This window comes from Micrasema longulum, unplaced genomic scaffold, assembly GCF_059751315.1.
Source record: "Micrasema longulum isolate JH-2025_06_02 unplaced genomic scaffold, ASM5975131v1 h1tg003132l, whole genome shotgun sequence".
Classification (NCBI taxonomy): domain Eukaryota; kingdom Metazoa; phylum Arthropoda; class Insecta; order Trichoptera; family Brachycentridae; genus Micrasema; species Micrasema longulum.
This window is the reverse complement of record NW_028280228.1, coordinates 24,348-49,006: the sequence shown is the minus strand read 5'-3', so window position 1 is coordinate 49,006 and position 24,659 is coordinate 24,348. Positions and strand designations below refer to the sequence as shown.

General features: G+C 33.1%; 3 protein-coding genes across 5 annotated transcripts; 1 reads left to right on the top strand and 2 right to left on the bottom strand.

Annotated features, from left to right (window-relative positions):
• Positions 1-5,035: 5,035 nt before the first annotated feature.
• On the bottom strand, positions 5,036-11,097 carry LOC148271072 (uncharacterized). The gene is made up of 4 exons (XM_088241876.1): positions 11,023-11,097; positions 9,235-9,380; positions 8,325-8,386; positions 5,036-6,246 (listed from the first exon to the last, which is right to left on the bottom strand). Exons 2-4 carry the CDS (start codon positions 9,312-9,314, stop codon positions 5,990-5,992), a joined length of 399 nt encoding a protein of 132 aa, XP_088098002.1. The 5' UTR covers positions 9,315-9,380; positions 11,023-11,097; the 3' UTR covers positions 5,036-5,989.
• Positions 11,098-11,654: 557 nt separating this feature from the next.
• On the bottom strand, positions 11,655-15,950 carry LOC148271071 (uncharacterized). Of its 3 annotated transcripts, none has more exons than XR_015825209.1 (3): positions 14,798-15,950; positions 13,284-14,294; positions 11,655-11,942 (listed from the first exon to the last, which is right to left on the bottom strand). XR_015825209.1 is itself a non-coding variant. In XM_088241875.1 (2 exons), the coding sequence occupies exons 1-2, from the start codon at positions 15,378-15,380 to the stop codon at positions 13,393-13,395; spliced, it is 1,485 nt and encodes a 494-aa protein (XP_088098001.1). In that variant the 5' UTR covers positions 15,381-15,950; the 3' UTR covers positions 13,264-13,392. The 3 variants fall into 3 exon arrangements, 1 of the variants encoding a protein (XP_088098001.1); XR_015825208.1 differs by having other exon boundaries at positions 11,655-11,931; XM_088241875.1 differs by lacking the exon at positions 11,655-11,942 and having other exon boundaries at positions 13,264-14,294.
• An 8-nt stretch (positions 15,951-15,958) lies between these two features.
• On the top strand, positions 15,959-20,068 carry LOC148271070 (uncharacterized). Its single transcript, XM_088241874.1, has 2 exons — positions 15,959-16,237; positions 16,706-20,068. The coding sequence occupies exon 2, from the start codon at positions 16,717-16,719 to the stop codon at positions 18,994-18,996; it is 2,280 nt and encodes a 759-aa protein (XP_088098000.1). The 5' UTR covers positions 15,959-16,237; positions 16,706-16,716; the 3' UTR covers positions 18,997-20,068.
• Positions 20,069-24,659: the final 4,591 nt, after the last annotated feature.

The window sequence follows — 24,659 nt, the reverse complement described above, 5'->3', positions numbered from 1 at the left end:
ATAATCTAATAAAATAATATTTCGAAAATAATCATAATAACGCGTAAATCAGGGAATTTTCATGTACCTAAGTTTTGCTTAACGAAGTTTGGAAAAAGGTATCTGGAAAGTTTTGACCATTCCGAATTTAAAATAAATATTAAAACACGAAAAATCGAATAGCAAATCCAAAAGTGTCGCAATTAAAAATATAACTGAAATCTTTTTGATAGTGATAGTTATTAATGTTATTTATATAGATGGTGTAAAGTACTATGCTTTATGATTATTTTTGTTTTCTTACTATTTCGGATGTATTCACTATGTATGATATTATGTATTGTCACAAAAATGTTTCCTTTTTATTTACGGTCCCAAATGAGTTTTTTTAAACTCCTAGGAGTATAATATCTAAGATATGTATTATATTTTTCATAAATAAAATTAAAATTAATATAAATGTTTATATATATATTGAAATATTCGATACTTTTAAGCCATTTTTTCAAAACTGTAATATTTCATATGTGTAATACTGTCTGTAGCTCTGATTTAATATAGAGAAATACATTATGCTACATTGCCTCTGTCACTTCAAAACTTTAAATTTTTATATTCGTGCTTTTCTTGTCTGATAAAGTTATGGGTTTTGATATTTTTTTGTTTTTTTTTTTTTGTTTTGTCCTTAAATAGTACAAACATAAAACATGAATGTGCTAATATACTAACCTCTATCTAATTATTTTTAAAACATTTACTAATTATTAACATTTCTAAACAATATTCGTACACCTAAATAAAACTTCTTCAAGACCAACTCGAATGCAGTTACTTTTTAAGAGAAAACTTATCTGCTACACACATGTTTTATTAACTTACATTCAAATAAAATGATTTTTTGTTCTCTTATTTCTAATGGTATTTCCTTAAACTGTCCACCTCGGTGCACCAACGAGTTCTGTGTCTTCGTTTTCTTGCTAAATGGCAGACTTACTACATTTTTATTTCTAGTTTCATATCCGAGTTCACACTGATTAGAAAAAAACCTTGTTCCCTATGTTCAAAACATTTTTTTGTTATTATTATTATTTTGCAATATAGATCTTTGCGCTATGCGTGTTCGTAGATATTAAAATCTTCAATCTAATATGTAGAAAAGAAGTAAGGAGCATAAATGTTTTATTCATCGATCTACCAGGGTTGCATTCGAGGAGAATGCCTTTATAAAAAATGGAAAGATGTTGTTCTTTTGTGTGTAAAAAAAGTTTGTTTTTGAATGTTTACAAACAGCATTTGTTTTTTGTGGATCTTAATTAGATTATTTCCTTAAATTCCTTGTAATGTCTACATATTTATTTCTTTTTACTGGATTTTTGGTAATACTCAAATAATATTAAATTCAATTCATTTTTAAAAATCGTATTCCTACATAAGTACAACCCTGTGTTGGTGAGAAGACCGGAGTTTGACGTTTGCAAAAATAATGCCATCTTTGAAAAAATATTTATTTTATGTTTTGGAATTCAACCATAAACAAGTACCTAGGTACCTACTTAAATTCAATATTAGAATATTATTAAGCGTTGTATTAAAAAAAAATTAACAAGCCAGATACGAATGATTTTTCGTGTGTCAATATAAATCACTCCTTAGACGTTACTACAAAGTTATTTCCTCGCTTTTGCTGACAACTGTCATTCTAATCAAGCTATATTTTAAGGACTATAATTTTCCAAAACGTATTTTCATTTTTAAAATTATTATTTAATGTGGTAGTATTTTATAGGAACATCATTTTATGGAATAACATTAATATTTTTTAGTTTAAAACTTTTGTTAAATGCAAATAGAGACTTTTAAATTAACAAATGTCATTTCATTTACACTTTTATGGTCCTTAAAATATAGCTTGATTGGAATAACAGTTGTCAGCAATAGTGACGACATAAATTTGTAGTGATGTCTAAGAAGTGATTTATGTTGACACAAAAAATCATTTGTATCTTGCTTGATCAATGCTTGATATGTATGAATAAAATCAGCTTTCAAACAAAAAAAACTCAAATAAACCTAATTATTAACGACGTTCTTATGAGCTCTCATCAATTTACAAAAACGTTAGAGATGGGACAAATTTATCAATGTAAATTTACATTGATTGATCGAATAAAAAAATAATTCATTTGATGTTGTTCATCAAAAAAAAAAAGTCTTATTTTTTGGTGAATTATTGTCTTAAACACACTACAGGGTGTTCACCCTATCACAACCGAAGCCACGATGATCAGTATGGGCAAGAAGAAGGCGGCCTCCGTGGTGTAGTGGTCAAGACGCTTGACTCACACACGGAAGGTTCCGGGTTCGATTCCCGGTGAGAACACAAAAATTAAAAATGGGATTTTTCTCAAGCCTGGGTATTCTGTGATGCAATTCACCACTGTAATTGGGCTTCCTGGCCTGTTGTGGTGCAAAAAGAAAAAATGGAAAATGACATATTCGCATATTTTAACAAATATTTAGAACAAAGATTATTTTTAAAATAAAATATTAAAAAAAACAAATGGTTGCTTACTTCTGCAGGGGATAAGTGAGGGGAGCGCATCGCAGTATCAGACTCCCCCCATCCCCCTCCTCGTTTCGCCCCTGCTGAAGTAAGCAACCATTTGCTTTTTTTAATATATATATTTTTTCATTATTCGTTCTAGAAAAATATTTTAATGTGCCAATATGTCTTCTTGCTCATACTGATCATCGTGGTTTTGGGTGTGGCAGGGTTTTATGAACACCCTGTATAATAGGCTTTTTCTTGCGTTTTTATATCAATTTTCGGAAACAGAGTTTCATGTTTGGATGAAAAAACTGATAAAATCAATTTGATCGGTACACGATCAGTTATTAGTAATTTCCCATCACGATTGACATTTGTTTGGCAGCTGTCGTTTTAATCAAGTTAAATTTTAGGGACTATATAATTATGTTTCGATTCGGATTATATGCGTATCATATGTATTTCATTATTAATTTAACATTTCTTATTATTATATATTAAAATTACCCACGTTAAATTATTAATATATACAAGAAATTGTCAGCGATAATTATTTGATGCACGTATACGGCGGGCTTACATTGTTTATGCAAGTATACAGTAAAATTGAGCCAATTAGTAAATTTGCAAAAAAAACAATATTTTATAGAGTTGGGATGAATGGCGCAAAAACGTAAAAAAGCAAATTGTGCTTTTTGTTTGGGTCCTTAAAGGGTCTATTTTTGTTTTCTTTTTAAAATTCCTTTAATAATATAATATTTTTCTTTTAATAATAATAATTCCTAAAGGCAATTTTCGATCTTTATTTCTTTGTTTTGTTTAAATAGTTTGAATATTAAAATGTTTAAATTTTTATTTTTTTCAATATGTTTATGTATTTTTTTCCATGAATCTTTTTTGTGTGTTTTTTTATACTTTTGTTATTGGACATCATATCCGTTACTACTTATCAAACAAATAAATAAATAGTTGATTTTTTAATTTGTGTTACAAATGGTTATTTGTATTAACAACTAAGATTTGCTTTTAATTTAAACATATTTATTTTAAGCGTTTTTTGGGAGAAGTAAAATTTATGGCTATAGCAAACTATATGAGCGTTATTTAACGAGCGTAATTTAAGCTTATTTAGGCTCTCATTTCCTGCATGTATGAGAGCGATTTACTTTTTTTTATTAAATCTTTATTGTATCTTAACGCATAGCTGTAGTTGATTTAAACTGTGATGAAAAGATAGTCAAATAAACAAGGTTTAAGTTACTAGTAAAAAATGACAACAAAGTAAACAAATGTGGTTGGTTTTTATCAACATTTTCCCTTAGTAGGCTCCAATTTTCCCGCTCTCCTCTACGTTGAGGACATGAATTTTAATTTTCTCAAGCAGCTGAGGGGGCAATCTAAGTTATTATTGCATATTTTGTAAAGGAAGATGGTATCATTGATAATTCTTCTAGATTGTACGGTATCAATTTTGTGATGTACTGCAGCTTCTTCATAGTTATTAAAATGTAAATATTGATGATAGTTTAGATTATTCAAACAATTGTACGCAAAAAACTGATTTTTTCAAAATGACGGCATGAGCGATGGTCGTTTAAGGTCACAAACTTAAGGTTTCACTAACTTTGTCCACTGATCTTGTTAAGTTTCAAAACATTATAACCTTTTTTATCAAAAAAAGTGAAGAAAGTACATAGGTACCTAATAACCTTGAACGTCCCATACTTATAATAAATCTCGACAACCACTTGGTGGATCTAAACCTGGTTTTTACTGTTTTGTAACGTGCCCTAAAACAAAGATACTCGTATTTGTTATATCTTCAATTAGAAAAATAAAAGTTATTACGTCCTATTTGTTTTTTACTGAAAATTATCGTAAATTATCGTAAATTACGGTATTTTATCGCGCCTTTTGGCAAAATTACGTCATTTTACAACAATATTTATGACTCGAAGAGCCAACCAATGGAATCCCGACAATGTTGTCCTGGGCCGGTGCTATGAACGCAATTTTAACGCGTTATAGCGCGCATTTACATTATACGTGTTTAGTTAATTGCGTTCATAATACTCTCTGAAGAGCTGACGAATGTTACCTAGCATTGTTATCTGCTAGAATTATTTATTCTCAAAATTCTAAAAGCTTCATTTTTTATCAGTAAATTTTGCCATGAAAGTAGGTATAGGTATATTATTATGTTTGTGATTAGTGAGAAATTGATGAAAACTAAGCTGAGAAACAAGACACGATGAAGAAGAAAAAAAAAGTGATGGAGATTACGTGGAAGAAATTGAGAAAGATCTTGAAAAAAGGAAGTGTAAAAGATGAAGTTTAAGAAAATGAATAAAAATAAAATACAATAATGATGAGGATAAAGAAGACGAATAAACATTTTAAGAATGAAATGACAATAAAGAATAAGAATACAAAAAGGGAGGTGAAGCGGAAAAAAATTAAAGGAAAGAAAAATGTTATGTAAAATGGGAAAAACATTATAAGGGTAGCTATTGTTAAACAGGTTTATTGAATATACAACAATAACAGTAAATTCTACTTTATTAGAAGAATAAATACACACTGTATGTCCATTGCCCATTTCATAAGAAATGCCGTAAAACCTAAATTTTGTGCAGTTTTAATATAATTTTCTTTATTTGATTTTTTTAAATGTCAACCAAAAAAAAATGCTGAAAAATTTCTAAAATTAAATCATAATATTAATTGGGTCGATTGAAAAATATTCCAAATATCTCTTTTTATTTTTTTACTGGTCGTTCAGATGCGCAATGAGTTTTTCTGAATTATCATTCTGTGTATGTCGTTTGCACTATTTTCCAATGTTTCGGATCACATTACCGATGGACGATTCCATCATCGCATTGACATCAACCAGTGTGATGGACGCGGCAATTCTACCCGAAGTGTCGAAAAAGAGTGCGAATGACACGAGACAATTCATAATAACCCAGAAACATTAATTGAGCATTCCAAATGTCCTACTTAAAAAGCAGACGTATTATGGTCAATGTACAAATCACGAAGGCGGTAGAAAATAATACAATAAATCATGCACAAATCATTAATATTAGATTTTGATAACTAGATGTACTTTTCCCATTATTTCTAAGCATGGAATTTGAAGATGTCTGTCTGGATAATTTATGAACTTCAGTTCGCCTGACAACACGAACAGTGAGCACTACCTACGAGTCATATAAACAGGACCGTACCTACATGCAGAAATAATATTCATTTTGACCTAAGGTCCCTCAGTAATTTATGTAGTAATAAAATGAAAACTGTCAGTTCTATGGTAATAACATTTGTGTGAAATGTTCACATGTAAATTCTGGCCACTTGTGTATTTTCGGTGTACCTACCTAATAATAAGAGAATTGAAACATTTTTACTGAACCTAGTCAGATTTTTTTTCCTAAAAAATACAGAAGGTACATAAGTTTACTGATAATTTAAAAAAAAGCTTAATCCGTAGACAATGAAGAGGATGATGGAGGTGATGATGCAGCCATTCAGCATCGGGGACTTGCAGCAGGCGAGGGCCTGTGAAAGGCGAACTCTCCCCCTACTCCCCCTCGTGGGGCTCCCCCCCACCGCCACCACCCCGTGGAAGTTCTCAATGTGGCAGTTGGAGAGACGGACTCCGCTCCCCTCGATGCGGAAATCGGCGCTAGGCTCGGGAGGTGAGGTCACCTTTCCTGGAATATTACGTGGATTTTTTAACTTGTTGTCAGTCACATAAACACATGATTATTTCCTAATCTGCACCCGATGGTATGGATGAGGCGCTGCATTCTTGCATCAAATACAATGTTATATATAATGATCGACTGTTACATGAAGGGTATCATTATTAGGCTTCAGGTGCCAGTCCACGAACAATAACATAATATTACATTGTAAAACCACATCCAGGAGTCGAACCCCGGATCCCGAGTAAATATGGCAGCGAGGCTGACTTATCTTCACTCGATATCTTTTCTCGAAGTTTTTACCAGAAAGTAACCGTCGAGTCAAAAATACTCTTAACAGATTCTGGTTTTATTTCACACAGAACTGTATCCTAGTCTAGGACTAAAATCCGTGTCCGTATATTATGTTAATTTGTAATTAACCCTGAAGAAGGCAGTGTTTTGCTAAAACGAATTGGTTATTAAGTTAAATCAAAAAGATAAAATGGTGCGTAAAAAACAAAGTAATTTTATTTTAATCTACTTTAATAATATTATTAATAATTTGAGTAAGTACATATATAAATTCGTTTGAATAGATTTTATTTCACACCATTTGTAGAAAAAGTTGAATATGCTCGGAATGCATCGAATATTATTAATCTTTAGATCAAATAGAATAATTTCTTTATCATTTGATTTCATGAAATTCAGAAGCGAATTAAATAATTGCTGTATCCTTAGTAAGAAAATACTATTTTGAATTACTGTCGCCAAGAAAGCCATTTAAATTTTTAATATTTAATTTATTTATATAAAGTATTTAACAAAGTATACTACAATTCTCAATTCCGAACTATCACTCCAGATCTCTGGAATATCTATTCCCTAAAATATACAAGACCTATCTATTGGAGTATAGAGTTACTGGAAAAAATCCAAAGATGTGCTATGAAAATCCCTAAATCAAAAGGATACCTTACTACTGCAGATTCGACAGAAGAGAGGGGACTTGATAGAAACTTATAAGAAACTAAATGATTACGATGATTGTCCTCCCCAGAAGATGTATCAAATAAATCCCAGCACCAATTTACGAGGTCATAACTGGAAGCTCCATCATCCCCAATTCCACTTCAACCCCAAAACTTATTTTCCAGCAGGGTGGTTTCAGACTGGAATAAATTGCCGAGCCTAGTTGCTTATTCCTTTCGGTCAACTAGTTTAAAAACCATTTGGATATTTGATCGAAGGAAAAAAAAACACAGACAAAACGCAGTACACGAGATATAGGCATTCCAGCAAAGGCTACCTGCCTATAACGAAAACAATAAAAATAGTGTTTCCATTATTAGAAGATTCTAGTTGGTGGGTTTTTTTTAAAGCTTAAATCAAAGTTTATCATTTTTCAACAACTTTTTGAGACAATCTTACTTTTTGTCAAATAGAATTTTAATGGTGCGGTTGTACGATAAGAGTTCCTACACCAGTTGTAGATGACAAGTGTTGATTCTTAATGCGTATTTATAACATTTGGAATAATATTATAGAAAATTTGTTACGACAGTGCGAGAATGACAGTGAGAACTGAATTTGACTGAACTGAACTAGTCAAATGATGCGACCACGCTATATATGGCTCTTTTATAGTCGCGTTTCTTTAATTGTGTCTATCGTATAAAATATACCTTTTGTAAAAGGCAAAAAAATTTAAACATTTTTATAATAAAAATAAGCATCCTGTAATACTGTCACAATATTGTTAAAACAGAAAATGCAAAGTTGCTTTTTTTGGTTGACGCCTGGCGCTCGACTTCAGGTGAAATAATTTGGCACTTGTGCGCGTCATAGATCTTGAATAATTAACTTTCTTAGAGTTCCAGAAGATAACGAAAATTATAATAAAATAAGTTTGATTATTTTCTCAATATCCAATAGATACTATAAAACACAATGCAACTTTCATCTGATTGGTCGATTTTACAATTCACAAACTTCCAGTGGGATGAGTTGTTGTGGTAGAGCGAGGTTTGAACCTCGGACATCTGATCCGTGAGTCTGCATCACTAAACAAAGTCCCATAGGAGACTACAATCTTTACATACCTTGTTTAGTGAAGTCCGTAGCACTAGGAGAGTCGGTATGGTTGGGAGATGTACTCACAGTTCTGGGAAATATAAATACATTTTAAAAAGAGCTGTAAGACATTATAACCTTTCTCAACAATAGGGACATTATAGACATAATATTTAGGTATACATATAAACATATATACATATAAACTCTAGTATGTACAATAATATAAATTTGTAATGAAATGTTTCAGCATCAAATATAACAATCTGAATATAAAAATCCACAAAAACTTTTTTTTGTTTATCTCAAAACAAAAATCAGAGGTGTGTTTTAACATTGATATTTATTTAGTTCTACAATTAATCATAACCTCATAATATATAATAATTTCTGATGCAATATTATTTTATATTCATACTTATATTCTAAACATTCAAAGTGTTGTTTGATTTCTGTTAGCTTATAATAATATTCCAATAGGAATGTTTTTTTTTGTTTTCATTTGATTAAATGTGATTAAATCCAGTTTTTTTTATTTATCAAAATATTAAAACAAAACATATACTTAGGTACATACAACACAATAAAACAACATTTTAATTGTTCCAACTAAATACCTACAAGGAATAGGCAAATAAAAAATGCCTGTCAAAATATTTGATTAATTAATGTAGTTTTGTTTAATGAAATTTTTGAGCAAACATTAAAATTTTCAGATCATTTATAAAGGTTAGTATTTAAAAATAAGTTAAAATATAGCAGGATTCGAACCTCAGATTTCCCAATCTGGTACCAACGACACTACCGCGGGAAAGAAAAAATGTAAATTCTCATGTTGTGATCTCCCAAGATTATGTCTAAAACCTGAACCACGGTTACTTTTTAGTAAAATAAAACCAAATTATTTAGTTACATTATCTACAAAAAAAGAACTCCAACCTGAGGGAGGGATCTTGTTCATTTTCTTCTAAACGGACCCTCGTCATCTCCCCTTCTGTCTTTATTATGAGATCCGACATTGCGTGGACAGGAATCCGCGTGAGCTCGGATCGCCCCGAAGGTGATTCTTGTAGAACTTTCAAAGTCTATCGATACATTAAAAATATTTGACAAAAGCCTTAAATGTTGTGTGGTATGGTACTGTTATCGGGAAATCGAGCTGAATTCAACATCGTTTAAAAACTGTCAGTAAGGTACACCACCATCTCAAGTAAATATTAATGCAGATGACGATGTGAGAGAGATAAGTAAATAAAAATGCTGCTTAGTATATGAAGAATGTTACAGCTCTAGGTTCTGATAACATTGCCACAGAGTTTATAAAGGCGGGTGATAAATTAAATCTGTGTAGCATAAGCTTATTAATGTTTAAAAGAAAAATATACTCCTCCAGACTGGAGGAAGGCTGTTGTTATGCCTCTATACGAGGGAAAAGACTCTGGGGTGGAATGTGGAAATTATAGAGATATCTGTCAATTAAGCGCTGTTGGCAAAATGCATGGTAGATGATTGAAAGAGTAAGAAAGGTGACTAAAGGTAGAGTGTGGGATGTACAAAGAAGATTTATGAACGGAAGAGGATGTATGGTTTAGGGAAAAATGACAGAAAAATTTCTGGCTTCTGGTAAGGCTGAGACAAGCTCGAAATATTTGAAGATGGACATATCAATACTATAAATAATCAGTGTGCGTGCATGAAAAGATGTACAAATAAAGGGGTAGCGAGGTCTGTATCCAAAGGCAGAGTTATATGGTATTTTATCCTCTCTGTCTACCCTTACAGGCAATCGGTGTGATGGTTTGTTAGTAAATTATTTAAATGTAAGTAAAAACAGTCAGGAATCGAGCCCAAGATAACTGCTACACATTACCATTCTAACGGCTAACAACTGCTATTATTCGCATACTCTGCAGATATCTGCATGTCTCCCGAGATCTCCTACTGCTACCGTTCACGTCTGAACTGTGTGATGACACTCGGCTATTTGTGGCTATCATACTCTCCGAGTGAGGAGCTGACACGGATATGCACGCATGATAATATCATCAGACTTGAGTACAAAATCAGAATCTAAAATCATGAGAATATCTGAGAAATCGTAACTTATCTTGCGTTATAATTAACTGAATGTTTTACATTTCACGCAAAACTAAGAGTTGATATTTGATCCAGAAATGAGTATTTGTTCAATTTCTGGTAGGATTTTTTCCTACGTAAGTATACCCATGTTTCTTTTGTCTGTCCAGTATTCAATAGTTACAACTTAATTTGATTTTAAATTAAATTTCACATATGATAATATTACATGACGAACATCACTCTGGTAGTGCTTATTTTATTCGGATAATTTTGAATTCAATTTTCACGTCTCAATTGCCTTACCTAATGGTGTAAAAGAAACTGCATAGGTATACCGATTGCAGCTACAAATATGGATACCGCCGTGAGGACTTGTAACTGATTTTATTGAATTTTTCCAGAAAAAATTACATCATTTTACCTAAGGCAGTATGTAGAAAGTGTTAATAATTAACACATTAGTGTATTTGTATTTTGATCTTTATTTTGCTTGTTATAATAATTATGTGTTCTGTCGTGAATTCTTATAATAAATGTAACTATCTTAAGGCCCAAAATGAGTTATTATAAATCATGGGGAATATGTGTAATGTATTTTGATATAAATAAATAAAAAACTGACTTTAAAAGGATTTGCGGGCTCGTTACCTTCGATCACCGGACAACCGTACGTTGTCGTGTGCAGCTTTAGGGGACCGTTGCCTGTTGCGGAACAGTAGATACACTTTACACGACACCAGTGCATGTGTACTTGTACACTTGTAAGGGGGGATAATCATATCTGGGGTTAGGGGTCGAGACAACACTCTTATAGAGATACGGTTACGCGCCATAATGCTAACTATCTTTGTTTATTTACTTTCCCATTCCTCGTATTTTCACTGACCACAATAACTTTATGGCTCTATATCCATTCTCATTTACTGATTTTTTACTTTATCCTGAATTGCTTGCTTGATAGAAACTTTGGAGTTGGTAGGAGTGTCTAAAATACTTTTCCCTTACCATTTTATAATGGGTGATGTAAAAGTATGGATAGGTTTCAGTATAGATAGCCGAACTCGAGTGGGTACATATTTGAATACAAAATCTTAAATTCAAATTAAAACTACATACTTAGTTTACTTAATTGGGGTACTTTCCCAACTATTTATTCAAAACACTAAATGTGAATTTACTATTTTATTTATAATCTTGAAATCAGCTATTATAAACAAAGTAAACAGTTTGTTTAATTAGGTTACATAAGTTATAAATTAAAATCATAAATGAATACCAAATTTTTGTTTTGTATAAATGATTTTGTATTTGTATTGTATTTTTTCAGCAGTCTCAAGATGTTCGTTCGAAGAGCACCGAGTATTTGAATTTATTTATTATATAAACATATATTCGCTATTGTCCGATATCAATGGAACTCTATAAATAAATGACATTTCTCGATGAAATTCCATGCCCTCGGGTGATTTTTACAAAATCGGCGTTATAAAATTTATCCAGAATAAACAAAAAAATTAAAATCATCTTCCCAATCTGCAGCTGGCCGTGGACAGAGCGCTGCGTCGGTACTTCGATTGAATCATTATTGTTAGATGGAAGGTGCCAGTTGCCAGTGCCGGGTGCCAGTCCGGGAACAAAAAATAAAAAACAATAAAATATTATTCAATCCTGTTTTATTTCAATGCTGAAGACATAATGTATTATTTTTAATTATTAAAAATATGTATTTATATATCTAAGTAAGGTGATTAGTATTACGCTTCGGGTGCCAGTCAAGGAACAAGAAAATAATGCAGTGTTTCTACACTGCTTATACACCCTGCCAGGAATCAAACCCAGACACCCGAGAATGGTACGCGAACGCCCCGACCACTTCCCAACGAGGCGGACTTATCTCTGTTGGATTTCCCTTTTCAGGATTTTTACCCGACAGTAGCCATCGAGTCGAAAATGCAAGTCCAGGGTTCCAATTCTATTTCACACTCGAAGAACTGTATTCTTTATCCGCTCGGACACAGAAATAAATTCGCTCTCGGATTCACTTATTGCTCATCCATAAATTGAAATCCATTTACATTTTAAGAATGTTACGATAATATAAACTTAATTCTAGAAGGCGAGTTGGGCGAATGGTATAAAAAGTAAATAAAACATAAATACACAAACTAATTCTCGCCACCCTTGTCAGCCAACGTGGATTACAAATTAAAATACCTGGAATAATATATTACGACAGTAAAATAATTATGCAAAACAATGAATTAAACTTAACAGATGATGTTCTCAGTCCATGTTTAGGACATTTTTATTTATCAGAAATATTAATAATTTATGTAACACGTTTACAGAAGATAAATAAATAGATAAAACCTTTAGATGCTGGCAGCAGGTTTTTACGTTTTCACGGAGGCAAAATGATAAACTTTTTTAAAAACATAAACAATTCCTTTTTTTACTAAAAAATAAATATTTGCAATCTCATGATTTACCAAAATATTAAAATTTTTGGCTCTATTTTCAACGAGTTGTAAATGACTCGCTATTAGAAAATGGAAATCGAGTTTCGTAAGAGTGGAGCTCGAACCTCGGATCTCTGACCCGCGAGTCCGCGACACTAGCCGCAAGACCACGGCTCGGTTCGTAGGTGCACAGTTCCGTGTGTGAAATATAACCGGAAACCCAGACGAGAGCTTTCGCGTCGATGGCCACTCTCGGGTAAAAATCCCGAATACGGAAATCTAGTGGTGATAAGTCCGCATGTAGCGTACCGCGCTCGAGGCCCCGGGTTCAATCCTGGGAAGGTCGACATGAAATATTGATTAGCAAGGTGGTTCTGCACCGATCTGCAATCGAGAGGAAAAAGTCAAAGGTAAAATAATAATACAATAAAATATTAAAAAAGATTTTACTTTTACAATCTCTCTCCTGTTCTCCTTTTGTAGCATTCTGATGGCGCTTTCTGTTGCCGATCTTGCCAAGTTTACTGTACGATGTTCAGTATGTTGAGATGAAATAAGGTTAAGATTTTCCCTCGGAATGAGTAAGTAAATGTTTGTTTAAGTCCCCTTTTCGAAAACAATGGTACATACACTTTGAGCAAGATAACTTTTGATGTCTCAATTGGTGCTTTCTTAAATTATCTTTCCGCGAACACTTAAATTTACAATCTGCACAAGAGAATGGTTTGTTACCAGTGTGAATCCCTATGTGAATCTTCAATTGGTCCTTTCGTGAACTCGTATATTCACACTCTGAACATGAGAAAGGTTTCTCGCCCGTGTGAATTAGCGTGTGTTTCTTCAGGTGGGCTTCGTGTGAGCATGTATACTCGCACGCTGAACACGAGAATGGTTTTTCACCAGTATGAGTTAGTATGTGTGTATTTAAAAGAGATTTTCGGCTACAGGTGTATTTACACTGCGTACACGAGAACGGTTTCTGATTAGAATGAATGAAGGAATGTCTCCTCAATTCAGCTTGTTGCGCGCATGTGTATTTACATAAAGAACATGAAAACGGTTTATTGAAAGTGTGAGTTATCATGTGTATTCTCAGGTGATATTTTCGTGAGCAGGTATATTTACATTCAGTGCATGAAAATGGTTTATTGCCAGTATGAGTAAATATATGAGTTTTCATATGATTTTTTTGTGAACAAGTATATTTACAGAAAGAACACGAAAATGATCTACCGTGAGCTAATACGTGTTTTATTAAGCTCGATTTCCGTACACACTTGTATTCGCATTCCGAGCACGAAAAGGGTTTCTCTTCAGCGTGAATTAGCAAATGTTTGTTCAAGTCTCCTTTCCGTAAAGTCGCATACTCACACATCGGACAATTGTAAATTTTCGTATTCACAGATGAACTGAATTTTTCAATATTTTTTAAGTATCTTTTTGTTCTCCTGTTGATCAACTCTGAAAAAAAAAAGACTTATGAGAATCAGTTCACAAGTACCTAACTTAGAAGATGATTTTAGAAAAATAAATCATTTTAATGTTTCCATTGGAATTTATTGCAACATAGAGGTAATATGGAAATCTAGTCATCGGCTAGTTTATTTATTTATTTTATAAATTTGTTGCAAAAAAAATTGTATACATGCTTAATAACAGGGAATCTATATAAAACTAATTAATGTAAAATGAAAACGGAGTATTCTCTGTTCATAATAGTCTCCATCTAACATGGCTCAGCCTGTTCTAAGATGGAGATGCACCACGTAACATTCACCATTCTACCAATAATTAAACATCCCCACTTCTTCAACTCTTTCATCTGTTTACTTCTGCGGAGTTCGGCTCATTTATGCAAGTCAAGTAAAAGAGTAAAATTCTGCCTTGTCTACCGACATTCTACATACTCAAAATTCGTTTAAATGTGACAGGTGTATTCAAGGTAATTTGTAAAACTAACTCACTCGAGTGATCCGCTGCGTCACGAGGGGACGCCGCCGCGCGTTCCTTCGCAATATCGCTGCACACGGAGTTCCGTAATTCAGTTTTACCAATGGCTACACCCGGCTCCTCTCTCTCCGCAGTATGGGAAATATGTTCTTCCACTTCGCAAGTCCACGGTTCAGTTTTAATAGTAGTAATTCGCATTTCTGGCTGTTGACTTCTATCGGGGGATATTGCCTCATCCTTCAAATGAAGAATAGCGCTCTCTACACCTCCCGTCTCCGGTTCGACCTTGACATCCGGTTCCCCTTTAAGCTGGGGACATCTCATCTCTTCCAAAATTTCGAGAACATTCCCGTCTAAATCGTCGGTCGAAGGTTCTATTTTGACGGCGATAACACGCCGCTCTTTGCTCCGGTTGAGACATTGAAATGGTTCATTCCAATGTTTCGCATTATCGATCTCTAGTTCAGATTTAACCGCGACGGCACATCGCTCCTCGCTTCTGCCGGAATGCGGCTCCTCTTCCTTGCGGTGGATATTGCGATCGACATCGTCGGGGCCCGGTTCGGTTTTACTCACACGTACGAGAGTAAAATCCATCAGTTCTATAATTTTTCACTCAATTTTAGATGCGAAGTAAGACATTTTGTAATCTGTAAATAATAACTCACTGACGTGTATACATAATGTGTTTTAATGTAAATTTCGAGAACTATTTAAATGTGGTAGGAACTTGTAATTGAATTTTATTCGCATCCGAAATGTCAATCTGTCAATGTCATTTGATTAGTCAATGTCATAGATTTATCATTTATATTTTAATATTCATGTTTATACGAACACCACCTAGACTTAAGGCTGGGCACTGGAATAAAATGGCTGTAAGAGAATCTGAAAATATTGACGTGTACAAACGTCAAATGTATTTTGTATATCTGTACTTGCGGAAGTCACATTGAAGGAAATGTTCAGGAAACAAGATTTTGTGTAATTTTTCTAGTTATTTAGTTCTATCTTCCTTCTAATTTTACTGTAAGTTTCTATTTTCTGTTAAATAGGCACTATCAGGTTTTGGTGGGTTTTTCTGTTACTGCCTATTTCAATTTATGTTGAAATTTTTGTTGGTTTGGATATGTGTTTATTATTACAATTGATATTTTGATGTTATTCTTGTACCGTAAAACGCTGCAACTTTTCCTACCGGCCACAACTTTTCCTGTTTCGTTACGATTACGATATTTCGCATTTGATTGGCTTTTTCTCACTTTTTACCATTTGGTAGTAATTTTTCATTGTCCTGGCAACACCTTTTTTATTTTTCATAACGCCAACTCCATTGTTGCGCTCTCAGTTGAGCGATAAATGTCGGCAGGAGGAGTCGTGAAATTTTGGTCTCCTAAAACTTTTAAAGTTCAAGAAAAACCAAAAGTGTTTTTGAAAAGTAAAACCGTCCCGGGGTAAGAAAATACTGTATATTTTTCGTATTGTTTGATACTTTTATCAAAAGTACACGATTTCATCAAAAAAACTTGCTAGGCAATGTTGTGCAGTGTTTTGAAAACACGATTTGTACTTTTTGCCTGGTTCTAGGGTTATCACTAGTAGTCAACGTGCTTTATCTTAAATTTGATTTTTTCATTTAATTTAATTTTTTTATTAAACGAAATTTGAATTTATTTGACTTTATATAATTTACCCGGATAAAGTTTTTTTCGTTTATTTCTAGTAATACAAATAAACTTTTAATTATGATTTAAATATGACACACTACTTATATAAGTGTTCGAAACATAACTTAATTCAAAGTTTATCTCTATCGATGATCGTTATAATAAGTTTACAAAATATCTCAAATCTATTGATAAAACGATATTTCGAGGACAAATTGAATACTAAAAATTATGGAAATCTTAATTCTATTGCAGTTATGTGAAAAATGGCAAACAATCAACAGCGAAGAAGGCGTAGAGTAGGAGCTCGTAGTTATTCTGATTACTCGAAGGAAATGCTGGAAGTTGCTGTAGATCTCGTTCGAAGAAAAATTATTTCATCATACGAAGCAGAAAAGCAGTTTGGGATCCCACGTCGGACAATTAGCAACAAAGTCAAAAGCGTACATAATAAACCATTTGGTCGACCTACAGAGTTTTCAACTGAGGAAGAAGCTCACATAGCGGACGTGGTGAATATTTCAGCAGAATTTGGTTGTCCTCTTTCTCTTTTAGATTTGCGTATTGTAGTTTACAACTACCTTTTAAAAAGTGGAAAATCTGCTCTTTTTAAAGGAAAAATGCCTGGTGAACGCTGGGCCCGTTTTTTCTTAAAACGACACAATTTTTCACTAAGGGCAACACAAAATATAAAACGAAGCCGTGCTGCAAAAACAGTAGAGGAAATGGACGAATACTACAGAAATTTGAAAATTTCTCTTAAAGATGTTCCCACCAGTAATATTCTCAATTTTGATGAGACAAATTTAAGTGACGACCCCGGATCTAAAAAATGTATTTTCAAAAGAGGCACAAAACACCCAGAAAGGGTAATTAATGCAAGCAAAAGCTCAGTATCAATCATGTTCAGCGGAACTGCTGACGGAATTTGCCTACCACCTTATGTGGTTTACAAAGCAGATCATTTGTGGTCCAAGTGGTGTGAAAATGGTCCAAAAGATGCTAGGTATAATCGCACCAAATCTGGATGGTTCGATATGATTTGTTTTGATGATTGGTTCAAGACTATAGTTATGCCATGGGCAGACTCTCGTGACGGCGTAAAACTTATTATCGGCGATAACTTGGCATCTCACCTAAGTGTCGAGACAATTCAAATATGTCAAAGTCAAAACATTAGATTTACTTTTCTTCCAAAAAATGCTACACACCTTACTCAACCACTAGACGTGGCATTTTTTGGACCAATGAAACGACATTGGCGTGAAATTTTAACAAATTATAAAGCTGCACACATCACTACAAGCACAATCAACAAATGTCATTTCCCGCAGCTACTGCAGGAGCTAATGTCAAAAATAAACATTACAAAAGAGATCAACATATGTAAAGGATTTGAAGGATCCGGAATATTTCCTTTCAATCCCTTAAGAGTGACATTAAAAATGCCAACACTACAAGAAGAAAATTTTCGTCAATTTGATGCTAGCCTTTTGGAGTTTTTACAGCAAAATAGACAATCACAACCAATAAAAACAGGCAAAAACAGCAAGCTTCCAGTCATACCTGGTAAATCTATTTCAACTGAACAAGCAGAAGAGCTAGCTAAAACTAAAAAAATAAAGAAGGTTACGAAAATAAATACACAAAAAGAGAAAAAAGACTCAAGTTTACCAGGACCGTTGAAAATAACATATGTCAAGAAGAAGGAAATAAAGTGTCCTGAAACTAAAAGTCCTGACAGTCTTTGCAAGCTTTCCATAAGTGCCATAGACGTTTACATGCAGCCTTTGGCGACAGTTTCAAATAAATTCGTACATTGGCTGAGGAATTTAACAAAGAATTCAGAAATGAATACTCCGTTTTGGGTTGACACACCAGAATGCCTGGATTTGAAAATAGTTAATGTACCTAAAAATGACTCCCCGAACAAGAATAAAAAACCGAAGATAATAATTACGTCTAATATAGTTTTAAAAGAAGCTTCCCCCAAAAAAAACGTTTTACGAGATATAAATACACAAATGACTAAACGAAAAAGAACTTCTCAAGGCCAATCATCCAAAATAAGAAAACAAAAGAAACATGTGTACAACAGCGACTCAAGCCCGGTGTCGGAAACTTCTTTTCATGCTGCAGACGACTCCGACTACGAAAATTTTGATACTTATATTGCGTCATATTTACAAGAACAACAAAGCATAATATCCCCTTTCGAACTGAGTGACATTAATGTTGACGTGAAAGATTGTCATGAATTTCAAGAAAACAGCTGGATAATAGCTAAATTCGCTGCGAAAAAGAGCACTAAGCACTTTGTAGGGAAGGTTTTATCAATAAATGAAAAAATTCCCACAGTGAAATTTACACGAAAAGTCAAAAATTCTAAGCGTGATAAGGGATCAGTCTTCATCTACCCTAGTATTGAAGATGTATGTGCTGTACAAGATTTAAAAGATGTTATTGCAGTATTACCTGATCCCCAAATTTCCCGACGAGGACATTTCATATTTCATTTAAATCTTAATAAGTATAACATCCAATAAGTAAAAATGGTATTACTTACCTAACTAATAAATCAGACGAATATTTTCACAATCGTCTTGGTCAATCTGTCGAAATATTTCCCTTATCGTATTTTGAGTAATTATTTTAATAATTTTGTATTTTGTTTGAGATTTTTTGAAAATATTTCTTTTCTTTTGGGTACCTAAAGATGTACCAAAATATTTGATTTTATAGTTTCCGTACCTAAAGTTAGTAATATAATAATGTTCCTATTCACAAATAGGATATTTTGTTATAACATGCTAATTTTATACTTAACGGTATTTTCAGCAAAATAAGACTATTATTAGCTTGTTTGGTTTTAAGCATATCTAGTTTTTTTAAATATATTCTTAGTGGTTTCTAAAAGTAAAAAGTAACGATGTTGGTTAAACAGTTAGCTATTTTTGTTTTTCGTTTTATTTTTTACGTATGTTTGTTTAGTGTCATAGCTTTTAATATTGTTCCTACTTTGTGTTGCTGAAATTTTAATTACCTGCCTAAAAAGTAACTTTAGGTTTGAGAGAGAAGACTACCTATTATTATAGATATAATAGACTGATATTAATACCTACTGTTACCAACTTTATTTAGATTTACTTCTGATTATTTGTTTAACTTAGGAAAAAATAGAAATAAAAGTGGAAAAAAAAAATCTTTTTTTGGCACAACCCTACACTTACCGACATGTTTGTATGGGAAGTTTGTGGTACCTGCTACAACTTTCCCCATTAGCTGTGAATAAAAATCTATTTCCTTAATGGCAATAATTTGACTGCCGGGGTCAAGCACAGCGACTCTTGCATATGGAAAAAAAATACTATAAAGAGAAACATTATATTTACTGAGGTATTCTTCGAGGCAAAGTTGCGCCTTTTGCACACAACTTTGCCTACGACTTTGAATGCATGTAATTAGGAAAACTTGCAAGATTTAAAAGGATTTGGAACTTATACGGCTAGGCATTAGGTCCGTCTTCCATCTAAAACGCATTAACAGCCATAATAATAAATAGGTTCAGAGATATCTACAAAAAAAGTCAAAATTGCGGCAAAGTTGCAGCGTTTTACGGTACTTATATTTTTCTTGTCTTTTGTCTGTATCTATATTGTTATTCCTGTCTTTTATTTGAGGCTGTTGAGTTTATGTGAAATTCTGGGTAAGTTTTTCGTACGTTTTAAAAGAGTATGGAAAGTGTGCAAAGAGATAAAAAATAAACATAGGGATAATAAATTCCCATACACTTCTTTCGGAGTTTCCGATCTTTATATGTGTTTATATGTTTAATAATCGACTAAATTGGTGGCGGTCAATTCTGTGTGTCGTAGAAAATTATAATTGTTTTTCTTATATTTTTAATTGATCATAATATATGAATTTAATAAAAAGAGTGTTTTAATATACTATTTTTTTCTTTCTATTAAGTGTCTACAGTAGAATTATTTTATTTTATTCCAATTGTCCCAAAACCTCTTGCCAGGTAACAAAACTTTTTTTTCCACATTTGTAAATATACTTTATTTTAATTTCTTTTTATTGTCATATTGGAAAACATGGATATAAGGAGAAACCACCAGATCCATCAGATACTTTTCTGTCTGATTCATCGTGCGGCACTATGGATTTAGTTGCAGATCTGTTGCATTTGTAACATCTGAGATAGCAATAAAGGCTAATTACAATGTATTCATCCCGACTTTCCAAGTTAGGCAAGTTTCCCAAACGGGGTGTTACTAAAGGCATCTCTTCACACTGGTTCGAACAGGATATTGTCGAGAATGTCGAGACATTTTATGAATTTGGAAAAGTAATCAAGGCCTTAAATTGATCTACAGATCTAGTAATGGTGACATAGTCGAATGGAAACCCTCCCACACGATAGTTTTTACCTTCAACCCAAAATCTCTGCCTTCCCATATATCCATATTGAATGTGTCTCTCTCTATAGAACTCTATGTGTTCCCTACTATCTGGTGTTATAAATGCTGTAAGTATGGGTATACAAAGACTGTCTGCAGATCCCTAGCGCGCTGCTATAAATGTAGATCCTCACACAGTGGGGAGTCCTGCACAGTAGCAGTGGAAGATATAAAATGCTTTAATTGTTCCGGTAACCACTCTGTCACCAGCAAGCTGTGTCCTGAGCTTAAAAGGCAACATAACATTCAATCTACGATGGCTTAAAAAAGCATATTGTATATAGAAACAGCAAAAATGTTTGGAAAAGCGACAATTTTTTTTGCAGGAATCGCCTTTAAAACAAAAAAGCTGAAAACAATTGCTCAACCCTCCCCGTCAACATCATCAAAAGAAACAGTGTTCCCCAGCATAGTCCCAACATCGAATAACTCACTGATTTCTACCATATTGAGTATTTTACTTTCACTCCTCCAAAACATCCCTCAAATACCGTTCAACGTCGCCCGCCAACTTCAACGTGTTACCTGTCCCCTTGACTACTGCCATGGCTCCTCAGGTGAGGATTCTCCAGTGGAACAGTCGTAGTATCCTGAACAAAAAAGGAAATCTTCTATCTCTCTCGTGGCTATCTCAGAGACATGGATTATTCCGAGATCTACTATTAGATTCTGAGGATTCCACTGCCTTCCAGAAACTCCCTTCCTTTTATCCCTGTCGACTTCAAACTTGAAAGTTGTTTCCTTTGACTGCCCCAGGGTTCTGTCCTGAGCCCGATTCTCTTCAATATCTATGCACATGACATCAGTGACATTGTTCCTATTAAGGCAAGTTTACTTCAGTACGCAGATGATTTTTTCATGTATGCAAATGGGAAGAACCTAACGAAACTAGAAAATGTTCTAAATATGGGTGTGAGTAACATTAAACATTGGTTAGTGTAACGTGGCTTAGATCTATCGACTGGTAAAAGTAACGCCTTTGTTAACCTTTTGTAGACAGCGAAAAATCTTAGCCATAAAAATTCAGCACAGAGATGAGATAGTCTCTTTTATGACCCAGGTTAAGTTTTTGGGAGTAATCTTGGGCACTCATCTTACATGGAACCCTTACTTAAATCACATAGTAAACAAGTGTCAAGCCGGATTGAATACGTTAAGAGCAGTCTCGCGAGTATGGCAGGGGAGTCACCCGTTCATACAGAGATTCTCGACTATGCCTCGTTCCTTTTATAACGTGTTCAAAAAATAATCTCCGACTACCGGATACAATCCCACAGTCTGAGACTAGTCATCGAAGCTATTCATAGCTAAGTTAATTAGAGAGGACTCGAGTCCTCTCTAATTAACGCTTTACAAGTAAATGTTCTAAATGCTGGAAGTTCTGATGCCCTGCTCGGAAAAGGAAGACAATATTTGACAGATAAGTTTTTATCATAATGCTTCACATCCAAAAAAAATCATTTACTCCTCAAAAAAATGGAAATTCTTTCTGACGGACATCTTCACCTTTATGGTTCCATAAAACCCGCCAAAGGGCGGGTAAAGTAAAGACTAGTAAGCAATTTTTTATACTTTCAAATCCTTTGAAACCAATATAAACCTTAAAGACCTTCTCCCCATTATCGTTTCCCTGTTTCAATGTTGACTATTTAGTTAGAAAAACCTTCTAAAATATTTAAAAAATAATGAATAGAAAAATCACCGAATATTTAAAATTGCTAATCAGCTTATTAAGAGCAAGATCACACATTCTATAAACAGGATTTTAATTTTTTTAATTGCAGTTATATTTAATTTTTCGTAGTATTTTTATTGCCTCCCGTATAATTCATTCCGGTGCAGATAGCAGTTACACTCTAAGCCGACGATCTGTAAATGATTTATTTTGAATATTGAAGTTGGGTACACATAAACATATTCTTATGTGCGCTCTAATAATAACATTGTACATATATTTAATTTATAACGAATATGAAATACGTTCATCGACGGAGCATCAAAATTAAGTCAACAAAAGTACTATTTGTTGTTGATTTTCAATCAAACGTGGTTTGAATGTATATTTTTACTCACTCTAGGGTATTAAGTTAAAAACTATTTAGCTTTTGATTATGATAAAACTAAAACTAAACTTATCAATGAAACTTCTTGGTTTAGTTTTACTTTTTATTATTTTGACCAACGAGCGCTTTCGCCTAAGTAGGCATCTTCAAGACTGGTGGAATATCAACAACAAAAACATCAATATTGTTTGGCTTTTACTTTTTGGACTGTCGAAGCTGCTGAATCCGTTTCATCACACCACTCAATACTTTATATTCTCATTTAGTCTCCTTACTTACTCTCAAAACTCGGCAGTTTAGTATTTTGAGTTTTTACAAAAACACCTTACCAGGTGCTAGATTTGCAATCATTTGGATCTTTTTGGTATTTATATCAAGACCTAGAATAGCTAAATTTTCCTGCAGTCTTTCGAAAATTCTCAAAGATCACCAATAAATTTTTCCGGAAGAACAGTATCATTAGGACACTCTAAGTCACACAACTTTAAGGGGAGTTCGCTTCTATACCTCGGCCAGCTGGAATTGATTTACATAAAATAAAATCCATTAATAATACAATTAAAAAATCATAACTTACGAGAAAAATATTTTTAAGGAAGGTTTCGAAAGTAGGTGTAAACTATTTTAAAAAATTTATATTTTCTTTATAGTCAAACATCTTACTAAGTTCTCTCCTATACCCTTTTCAATAAAAGTACACATTTAAAATTCCATTTTTTAACTTTTTTATATTTTTACACCCACACACGTTCATTCTAAGAGGGAAACATGATATGTACTGAAAAATAATTGTAGATTTAGGTAAAAGACAATTATTTCATTGCTCTTTATGCACAAGGAACGACTGAAGAAAACATTACTAAGAACCGAGTAGATTAGTCGGTCGGCTTCCCCTTGCTTTTCCCAGCTCCGAGTCTACCAGTATTATCTCTTTGTGGCTTTGTCAACAGAATCATACCGATCAAAAGAATATTTTTAGGAAACAATAAATTTATTTAGGTATTAAATAAGAAATGCCAATTGAAAAATATTTTGTAGTAACAGTTTTATTAAAAATTTACAAATATTGAGAGTAACAACAGATGCTACAAGTTTAGTGTGGAGGGGATTATGTGCACATATTTATAATATTTTACATTTCTTTTTAATAATAATGATTTATACATTGTCTAGCTTTTGCATACTTTACGTATCATCAGATTATGTACATTTCTATATCGAATAACCGTCATTGATTTATATTATATTACACGAAGGTAAGCTGAACTGAACAGTCTTACTCTTCAGGTGGCATTTCAAGGTATTTACAACATTTCCAATCCATAATTTATACTGACCCTGGAAATTCTGCGGAGGAAAGGAAAACAGAGAAGAGTTCAAAATTGTTATTCTCCAGAAAGCTTGAATAAATTATAATCATCTCATTAATTTACTGTAAAAAAATATATTTCAAAGTAATATCTTTTATCCTTACATATTATTATATTGTAATCCAGACTCGTCTTAATCTTCCTTTCACTCGCTGAATTCCGCTAGGAGGCTTTATTTATACCGTAATCAATTAACATCTGTCTGAGAAAATAACAATTTAGTCCTCTCGAAGGTTTATATTTCAAATCTATTGAAACATAAATATGTAAAACCCACCATTTTGGGTGTCTTCTGATTCTACGGGACTAC